At 52.4% G+C, this 10,783-nt stretch overlaps 1 protein-coding gene across 1 annotated transcript in view; it reads left to right on the forward strand.

Annotated features, from left to right (window-relative positions):
• Window positions 1-5,858, forward strand: part of LOC143962453 (uncharacterized) — a 51,838-nt gene extending 45,980 nt beyond the window's left edge. The window contains exon 4 of the mRNA XM_077471723.1: window positions 2,909-5,858. Within this exon, the coding sequence (XP_077327849.1) occupies window positions 2,909-4,594 (1,686 nt within the window). The 3' untranslated portion in view covers window positions 4,595-5,858. The remainder of the gene's footprint in view (window positions 1-2,908) is intronic.
• Window positions 5,859-10,783: the final 4,925 nt, after the last annotated feature.

Here is a 10,783-nt window from a genome sequence, read left to right on the forward strand (position 1 = left end):
ATGTTTCTATTGGCTGAAAAGGTACTGGAGAGGTGGGGCAGCTATAATCTCGGGATTTTTAGACCAAAAGGATGTCGGTAAGGGAGATTTCAGAGACAGATGTAAAAAAAAAACACAGATTTTTACATACTTTCCATGGTTTTACTGAGGCTGGCAACCTTGATGGGGCAATCCCTGCTGTGTTCCTGCTGGAGCAGACTCTGTGTGGCATTATGGACAGGGCACTGGAGGCAAAGCAGCAGGAGGAAGAGGAGGACTTCCTTTCCCCTCAAGGCCCACTTTATCCAGACACCATCACTCCTATATCACAGAACACACAGGAGAAGAGAGGGGAGGAGGATGAGGAAGAGAATCCTGGCACTTTCATAGGCTTTGAAGAAGAGGAAGACGTGCGTCAATCTGTAAGTGATGGCTTTCCAACCCCAGGACCCTTGGGAGTAGTACGTGGCTGGGAGGAGGAAGTTCCAGATGCTGTCATCCTGCGTGACCCAAAGGAGTCTACTTCTCGAGCCAATTTGAGACAAATTTGAGGCGCATGGGCAACCTCATGCTTCAAAACCTGCGAAAGGACCCAAGAATACGTGGCATAAAGGAGAAGGATCATTATTGGTTGGCAAACCTCCTTGACCACTGTTATAAGGGGAAGGTCTCAGAACTCATCCCGTCCCCACAGAGAGTGCAGAAGATAAAATCTCTTGAGGAAACATTAAAGAGGATTTTACTGAACGTTTTTCCTGACTCCAGTAGGTTACAGTGTCATGGAAAACGTAGTTTTGAGTCTTCTGTTGGTCAAGAGAGGAGCGCTGGAGAAGGCATCCGCCTAAGTGAGGCATTTCGGATTTTTTTTAGTCCTCGCCGCCCAGGGCTGTCAGCTTCCACATTCCATTGGCAGCTGCATCACATGGTGGACAATTACCTCTGGGCCAAAACAGAGATGGAGAGCTTTCCAGCTGACGATCCACTGACTTACTTGGTCATGAGAATAGACCACTGGCCAGAACTTGCCCAGTATGCTATTGAGTTGTTGGGCTGCCCTGCATCCAGCGTGCTTTCAGAACGGGCATTCAGTGCTGCAGGAGGTTTCATTACTGATCATAGAACGCATCTGTCCACAGACTCCGTGGACCGTTTGACTTTTATAAAAATGAATCAGTCCTGGATTACCAGCTATGAAGCCCCTGATGCTGATGTCACTGATTAAGTCTTTTTGGGATGTGGAATCTCTGCAGGACTTTGAGGCTGCCTAGCTTTGAAATGATTGAACACCCTCATCTGGAAGAATGTTTTTGGTATAGGTTTCATGGGCACAATTAACACCCAAAGTCCAATTATTCAGCACCTATTTGACAGGTGCATATCATTGCAATTTTTACAGCAAGGCCAATTCTTGCTTTCATCAAGAGTACCTCTATAGGGTTATGGTGGGAAGGCGCCCCCGACACCCAAAGAGTAATTTTTCTGCACCTGTCTGACAGGTGCATATCATTGCAATTTTTTACAGCAAGGCCAATTCTTGCGTTCATCAAGATTACCTCTATAGGGTTACGGTGGGAAGATGCCACCGACACCCAAGGACCAATTTTTACGCATCCATTACTTCTTTCTTTCTTTCTGTCAAAGTGACACCAGAATGTATCCAAAAAAATCTCTTAACTTGTTCCCAGTGCACTGCATTGTGGCCTCATCATACACACTGGCCCCCAGCTGTTGCTGAGCAAAATAAAGGCAGCTTGCAAGGGAAAATTTCATATTTTTTGGCTTTATAAATGCAATTATTGCTGCAGTAGATTCTAGACATGGCACAGATCTGCCACTTTACAGGTAGACTAAGGGGACCCCCCCCCCAGGCACTATATTGGAAGGAATTTCTTCATTTTTATGCTTTCACTTTAAAAATCAAAAAATCACTGCTCATTTAAAAATGACGTTTTCACAAACCTTTTTTTATTGATACATGTCCCCCAGGGCAGGACCCGGACTCCTATAACCATTGTATGCTCAATTACTTGCATATAAACCTTCAAAATGGGCACCATTGACTTTAATGGGGTTTGTTATTTGGGTCCGAACTTTCGTGGTGTTCGAAAGTTCTGGTGCGAACCGAACAGGGGTCCATGCGGCCCATCCCTATTTATCACCAAGTAAGTGGGTCTGGGACATTCACATGTACCTATTGGGCATCATTAGAGCCAAATGTGCCAGGGCTGGTTACAACTGTTTAACCTCTAAATATAAATTATTGTTTGGGTTTTGTGTCTTCTAAAGTCAATGAGCCATGCTTGTAATTGTGCTGAGACAGTACAGCTCAGTGACTAACCACATATCATTTTGTAGAAAAGAACAATTGTTCCCTCTTTCTCTCTCTTCTAAAGTAGGGATTGTCTTCACTACTGCAGAAAACACCCCTCCCCCCTCTGCGACCCGTCAGATTTCGTAACGTAAGTGACGTTGAGTCACAGCCATCTTGGTACACCCCGCACTCATCCATACTAAGCCTACAGTCTGAACAAGCGTACATCTTTTTACACCCACCAAAATCTTGCATTTCACACTTATTTTTACCACTAAACTGAGCTTATATCATGAAATACAGTATTTAGAAGTCTGTGACACTGTTTTGATGTTGAATTTTAAAAGCAGCAAGCCTGCTGATCTCACACTTTTGCTAATCTGACAGAAGACCACTGCTTTTAAAATTCAACATCAAAACAGTGTCACGGACTTCTAAATACTGTATTTCATGATATAAGCTCGTGGGTGTAAAAAGATGTCCGCTTGGGGACTTCAGACTGTAGGCTTACTGTGGCCGAGTGCGGGGTGTACCAAGATGGCCATAACGCAACGTCACTTCTGTTACAAAATCTGACGGGTTGCCTAATCTGACGGAACACCCCTCCCTACTCATCAGGCCCAGCCTTGTGTAGGAGGATGTGACCCCTCCCAACTGCATTCCTTTCCGATGTCAGAGACTTTCAGTTTCATTTCTCTACTGTCAGCGATGGCGTCTGCAGATCTGCGAGCTGAGCTGGAATGTTCTGTCTGTCTGAACATTTATACAGAACCTGTAATGCTGAGATGTGGACATAACTTCTGCCGGGTCTGTATTGATCGTGTGCTGGATACACAGGAGGCGTCTGGAGGATATTCCTGTCCTGAATGTAGAGAGAAGTCTCAGGATCGGCCTGCACTGCACAGGAACATAACACTACGTAACATAGTGGAGAATTTCCTGTCTGCTCAGCCAGATCAGGAGGAGTCCGGGGTCTTCTGTACTCACTGTGTGGACTATCCTGTACCTGCTGTTAGATCCTGTCTGCACTGTGAGGTTTTTCTGTGTGATAAACACCTGAGAGTCCACAAAAAGTCCCCAGAACACGTCTTATGTGACCCCACCTTGTCCATGGAGAGCAGGAAATGCTCCATCCATAAGAAAATCCTGGAGTATTACTGCACAGAGGATGAGACCTGTATCTGTGTGTCCTGCAGTTTGGCTGGAGAACATCGAGGACACCAGGTGGAGATGCTGGAGGAGGCTTCTGAGAAGAAGAAGGAGACACTGAGGAATGTTCTGCAGAAACTTCTGATAAAGAGAGAGGAGACGGAGGAAAGAGTCCAGAGTCTGCAGGAACACAGGAGGAAAGTAGAAGAAGAAGCAGCTGGTGACACCGAGAGAGTCACTGCCCTGTTTAGAGATCTCAGGAGACGTCTGGAAGACCTGGAGAAGAGAGTCCTGAGGGAAATCTCCGGGAGGGCAGAGCGGATCTCCATCTCTATCCGGGATCTGGAAATAAAGAAGGAGGAGCTGTCCAGGAAGTTGCGTCACATTGAGGAGCTGTGTAACGTGACGGATCCACTGACTGTCTTACAGGAATCAGACACAGGTGACTTGTGTGATACTGAGGATGGAGATAATGAGGACAGAGAGAGACATGAGGAGCTCCTCCATGATGGAGGGGGTCTGGATGTGGCTGGGGTCTTACACACAGGTTTATCTGATTTAATAAGAGAGGTAAATGCAGACTTCTATATACAGGGAGCTGCAGACATATTACTGGATGTAAATACAGCTCATAATTATCTACATATATCAGATGACAGGAAAACTGTATCCAGGTCAGATATAAACCAGAATCGCCCCAAAACACCAGAGAGATTTCTGGGTTGTGCTCAGGTGTTGAGCAGTCGGAGTTTCTCCTCAGGGAGACATTACTGGGAAGTGGATGTCGGAGTATCAGAGAGATGGACAGTTGGGATGTGTTACCCCGGTATAGACAGGAGAGGAGAGCCATCACTGATTGGATGTAATAACATGTCCTGGGGTTTGTATAGTCATGATAATCAGTATTCAGTGATACATGAGAGTAAGAAGATTCATTTACCCACCAATATCTCCAGTAACAGAGTCAGGATATATCTGGATTATGAGGTCGGACGGATCTCCTTTTATGATCTGTGTGACCCGATCCGACATCTCCACACCTTCACCACCACCTTCACTGAGCCCCTCCATGCTGGGATATATGTATATAAAGGTTGTATAAAGATATGTGGGGGGAATTGTGGGGACTTGAGAACTCTGCCCAGAAACCAGTGATTTCACAGGAGAAGGGATGCAATAGGTAGAATACTCAGCCAATAAGATATTTTATTGTGTGAATAAATACAAATGAATAATAGATCTACAAATAGCTAGAAAGAGATGAAAATTGATGTAAAAATCTCAGAGATTTATTACTAGTGAAAGAAAAAATAGGAATTGCTTATATAATGATATAACTATAATAATGTATGCTTAATAGAACTGGATTGTATCCCCAATATAATGTGTACCCAGAGAATGGATCACCAATAGAATTCAATTGGATCACTTTTATAATGGATCCTAATATAATGTGTCCCCATAGAATGGATCACCAATAGAATTATATTGGATCACTTTTATAATTACATAGTTACATAGTTAGTCAGGTTGAAAAAAGACACATCTAGTTTAACCCCAAAAAATAATACAATCCCATATACACAATCCTTCACCCATGACTAATTCAGAGGAAGGCGAAAAACCCAGCAAAACATGATCCAATTTGCTTCAGCAGACGAAAAAATCCTTCCTGATCCCCCGAGAGGCAATTAGATATACCCTGGATCAACTTTACCTTTAAATGTTAGTACCCAGGACCTTAAAGTGAATAACTCTACATCAAGTTCACTATAAGGACCACTTATATATTTGTACATGTTGATCATATCCCCCCTTAATCTCCTCTTCTCAAGAGTGAATAAATTTAGTTCCTCTAATCTCTCCTCATAGCTGAGTTCCTCCATGCCTCTTATCAGTTTGGTTGCCCTTCTCTGCACTTTCTCCAGTTCCCCGATATCCTGTTTGAGAACTGGAGCCCAAAACTGAACTGCATATTCCAAGTGAGGTCTTACTAATGATTTGTACTGGGGCAAAATGATATCTCTCTCTCTGGAGTCCATACCTCTCTTATATAAGTAAGGACTTTGCTCGCTTTAGAAATTTCAGCTTGGAATTGCATGCTATTATTGAGCTTATGATCTACCAAAACCCCCAGATCCTTCTCCACTATGGATCCCCCCAGTTGTACTCCCCCTAGTATGTATGATGCATGAATATTCTTAGCCCCCAAGTGCAGAACTTTACATTTCTCAACATTAAACCTCATCTGCCACTTAGTTGCCCAATTAGACAGAGCATTGAGGTCGGCTTGTAAGTTGGAGACTTGTAAGTAAGGACGTTATTCCACTGCATAGCTTGGTGTCATCTGCAAAGACTGAAATGTTACTTTTAATTCCAGACCAGATATCATTTATAAATATCTAAAAAGTAAGGGTCCCAACACCAGGGGCGGACTGACAACTCATGGGGCCCCCGGGCAGTAGGGGATCATGGGGCCCCCTTTGTCCCCACCCAAACACAAGCCACACCCTCACAAAGCACCACGTATATATTGCACTGGTGCATCATATGCATTGGTGACAGAATTTCTCTACTGTATGTTCAAAATAAAGGTTTAAAGAGTTAGGAAAATAAAGAAAAATAAACTCACATTAACCACGTACATTTACTGCGGGGCTGCGTCTTCTGTGAGCAGAATCACATACAGGTACTTGATTCTGCACTTGCGGGTCTGCACGCTGTTTGATTGTACACACCGAGAGCTAATCAGTGGGTCCGGCGGGCCCTGACGATTGTTTCCAACAAAGGCAGAACGGGGGTCTTCTGATGTAAACAAGTCCCCAGAGAACCTCCCTCACTTACATCAGGGTCCTCAGAGAGCCCCCCTTTACATCAGGGTCCCCAGAGAGCCCCCCATACATCAGGGTCCACGGAGATCGCCCCCTCCATACATCAGGGTCCCCGGAGATTGCCCCCTTCATACATCAGGGTCCCCGGAGATCGTCCCCTCCATACATCAGGGTCCCCGGAGATCGCCCCCCTTACATCAGGGTCCCCAGAGAGATCCCTCCTTACATCAGGGTCCACAGAGAGCGCCCCATAGATGTGGGTCCCTAGAGAACCCCCCCATACATCAGGGTCCCAGAGAGCCCCCCCATAGATATGGGTTCCCAGAGAGTCCCCTCATAGATCAGGGTCCCCAGAGGCCCCCCCATACATCAGGGTTCCCAGAGAGCCCCCCCATACATCAGGGTTCCCAGAGAGCCCCCTCCATACATCAGGGTTCCCAGAGAGCCCCCTCCATACATCAATGTCCCCTGAGAACCCCCCATACATCAGGGTCCCCAGAGAGCCCCTCCCCCATACAGCAGGGTCCCCAGAGAGCCCCTCCCCCCCATACAGCAGGGTCCCTAGAGAGCCCCCCTCCATACAGCAGGGTCCCCAGAGAGCCCCCCTCCATACAGCAGGGTCCCCAGTGAGCCCCCCTCCATACAGCAGGGTCCCCAGTGAGCCCCCTCCATACAGCAGGGTCCCCAAAGAGCCCCCCTCCATACATCAGGGTCCCCAAAGAGCCCCCTCCATACATCAGGGTCCCCAGAGAGCCCCCTCCATACATCAGGGTCCCCAGAGAGCCCCCTCCATACATCAGGGTCCCCAGAGAGCCCCTCCCCCCATACAGCAGGGTCCCCAGAGAGCCCCCCTCCATACAGCAGGGTCCCCAGAGAGCCCCCCTCCATACAGCAGGGTCCCCAGAGAGCCCCCCTCCATACATCAGGGTCCCCAGAGAGCCCCCTCCATACATCAGGGTCCCCAGAGAGGCCCCTCCATACATCTGGGTCCCCAGAGAGCCCCCTCCATACATCAGGGTCCCCAGAGAGCCCCCTCCATACCTCAGGGTCCTCAGAGAGCCCCCTCCATACTTCAGGGTCCCCAGAGAGCTTCCCCCTTACATCAGGGTCCCCAGAGAGCCCCCTCCATACAGCAGGGTCCCCAGAGAGCTCACTCCTTACTTCAGGGTCCCCAGAGAGCCTCCCCCTTACATCAGGGTCCCCAGAGAGCCCCCTCCATACAGCAGGGTCCCCAGAGAGCCCCTCCCCCCATACAGCAGGGTCCCCAGAGAGCCTCTCCCTCCATACAGCAGGGTCCCCAGAGAGCCCCCCTCCATACAGCAGGGTCCCCAGAGAGCCCCCCTCCATACAACAGGGTCCCCAGTGAGCCCCCCTCCATACAACAGGGTCCCCAGTGAGCCCCCCTCCATACAGCAGGGTCCCCAGTGAGCCCCCCTCCATACAGCAGGGTCCCCAAAGAGCCCCCCTCCATACATCAGGGTCCCCAAAGAGCCCCCTCCATACATCAGGGTCCCCAGAGAGCCTCCTCCATACATCAGGGTCCCCAGAGAGCCCCCTCCATACATCAGGGTCCCCAGAGAGCCCGCTCCATACATCAGGGTCCCCAGAGAGCCCCCTCCATACATCAGGGTCCCCAGAGAGCCCCTCCCCCCATACAGCAGGGTCCCCAGAGAGCCCCCCTCCATACAGCAGGGTGCCCAGAGAGCCCCCCTCCATACAGCAGGGTCCCCAGAGAGCCCCCCTCCATACAGCAGGGTCCCCAGAGAGCCCCCTCCATACATCAGGGTCCCCAGAGAGCCCCCTCCATACATCAGGGTCCCCAGAGAGGCCCCTCCATACATCTGGGTCCCCAGAGAGCCCCCTCCATACATCAGGGTCCCCAGAGAGCCCCCTCCATACATCAGGGTCCCCAGAGAGCCCCCTCCATACTTCAGGGTCCTCAGAGAGCCCCCTCCATACTTCAGGGTCCCCAGAGAGCCCCCTCCATACAGCAGGGTCCCCAGAGAGCCCCCTCCATACAGCAGGGTCCCCAGAGAGCCCCCTCCTTACTTCAGGGTCCCCAGAGAGCCTCCCCCTTACAGCAGGGTCCCCAGAGAGCCCCCCTCCATACATCAGGGTCCCCAGAGAGCCCCCTCCATACATCAGGGTCCCCAGAGAGCCACCTCCATACATCAGGGTCCCCAGAGAGCCCCCTCCATACTTCAGGGTCCCCAGAGAGCCCCCCTCCATCAGGGTCCCCAGAGAGCCCCTCCATACTTCAGGGTCCCCAGAGAGCCCCCTTCCATACTTCAGGGTCCCCAGAGAGCCCCCCTCCATACTTCAGGGTCGTCAGAGAGCCCCCCTCCATACTTCAGGGTCCCCAGGGAGCCCCCCCATACATCAGGGTCCCCAGAGAGCCTCCTCCATGCATCAGGGTCCCCAGAGAGCCTCCTCCATGCATCAGGGTCCCCAGAGAGCCTCCTCCATGCATCAGGGTCCCCAGAGAGCCTCCTCCATACATCAGGGTCCCCAGAGAGCCTCCTCCATACATCAGGGTCCCCAGAGAGCCCCCTCCATACAGCAGGGTCCCCAGAGAGCCCCCTCCATACAGCAGGGTCCCCAGAGAGCCCCCCCCATACATGAGGGTCCCCAGAGAGCCCCTCCATACTTCAGGGTCCCCAGAGAGCCCCTCCATACTTCAGGGTCCCCAGAGAGCCCCCTCCATACTTCAGAGTCCCCAGAGAGCCCCCCTCCATCAGGGTCCCCAGAGAACCCCCCTCCATCAGGGTCCCCAGAGAGCCCCCCTCCATCAGGGTCCCCAGAGAGCCCCCTTCATACTTCAGGGTCCCCAGAGAGCCCCCTCCATACTTCAGGGTCCCCAGAGAGCCCCCCTCCATCAGGGTCCCCAGAGAGTCCCTCCATACTTCAGGGTCCCCAGAGAGCCCCCCTCCATCAGGGTCCCCAGAGAGCCCCCCATACATCAGGGTCCTCAGAGAGCCCCCTCCATATTTCAGAGTCCCCAGAGAGCCCCCTCCATACTTCAGGGTCCCCAGAGAGCCCCCCTCCATCAGGGTCCCCAGAGAGCCCCCTCCATCAGGGTCCCCAGAGAGCCCCCCATACATCAGGGTCCTCAGAGAGCCCCCCATACATCAGGGTCCCCAGAGAGCCCCCTCCATACAGCAGGGTCCCCATATAGCCCCCTCCTTACTTCAGGGTCCCCAGAGAGCCTCCCCCTTACAGCAGGGTCCCCAGAGAGCCCCCCTCCATACATCAGGGTCCCCAGAGAGCCCCCCTCCATACATCAGGGTCCCCAGAGAGCCCCCTCCATACATCAGGGTCCCCAGAGAGCCCCCTCCATACATCAGGGTCCCCAGAGAGCCACCTCCATACTTCAGGGTCCCCAGAGAGCCCCCCTCCATACAGCAGGGTCCCCAGTGAGCCCACCTCCATACTTCAGGGTCCCCAGAGAGCCCCCCTCCATACAGCAGGGTCCCCAGTGAGCCCCCCTCCATACATCAGGGTCCCCAAAGAGCCCCCTCCATACATCAGGGTCCCCAGAGAGCCCCCTCCATACATCAGGGTCCCCAGAGAGCCCCCTCCATACATCAGGGTCCCCAGAGAGCCCCCTCCATACATCAGGGTCCCCAGAGAGCCCCCTCCATACCTCAGGGTCCTCAGAGAGCCCCCTCCATACTTCAGGGTCCCCAGAGAGCTTCCCCCTTACATCAGGGTCCCCAGAGAGCCCCCTCCATACAGCAGGGTCCCCAGAGAGCCCCCTCCTTACTTCAGGGTCCCCAGAGAGCCTCCCCCTTACATCAGGGTCCCCAGAAAGCCCCCTCCATACAGCAGGGTCCCCAGAGAGCCCCTCTCCCCATACAGCAGGGTCCCCAGAGAGCCTCTCCCTCCATACAGCAGGGTCCCTAGAGAGCCCCCCTCCATACAGCAGGGTCCCCAGAGAGCCCCCCTCCATACAACAGGGTCCCCAGTGAGTCCCCCTCCATACAGCAGGGTCCCCAGTGAGCCCCCCTCCATACAGCAGGGTCCCCAGTGAGCCCCCCTCCATACAGCAGGGTCCCCAAAGAGCCCCCCTCCATACATCAGGGTCCCCAAAGAGCCCCCTCCATACATCAGGGTCCCCAGAGAGCCCCCTCCATACATCAGGGTCCCCAGAGAGCCCCCTCCATACATCAGGGTCCCCAGAGAGCCCCCTCCATACATCAGGGTCCCCAGAGAGCCCCCTCCATACATCAGGGTCCCCAGAGAGCCCCCTCCCCCCATACAGCAGGGTCCCCAGAGAGCCCCCCTCCATACAGCAGGGTGCCCAGAGAGCCCCCCTCCATACAGCAGGGTCCCCAGAGAGCCCCCCTCCATACAGCAGGGTCCCCAGAGAGCCCCCTCCATACATCAGGGTCCCCAGAGAGGCCCCTCCATACATCTGGGTCCCCAGAGAGCCCCCTCCATACATCAGGGTCCCCAGAGAGCCCCCTCCATACATCAGGGTCCCCAGAGAGCCCCCTCCATACATCAGGGTCCC

Source organism: Lithobates pipiens, unplaced genomic scaffold (genome assembly GCF_037356315.1).
Source record: "Lithobates pipiens isolate NorthernLeopardFrog02 unplaced genomic scaffold, aLitPip1_a1.2 Scaffold_8, whole genome shotgun sequence".
NCBI lineage: Eukaryota > Metazoa > Chordata > Amphibia > Anura > Ranidae > Lithobates > Lithobates pipiens.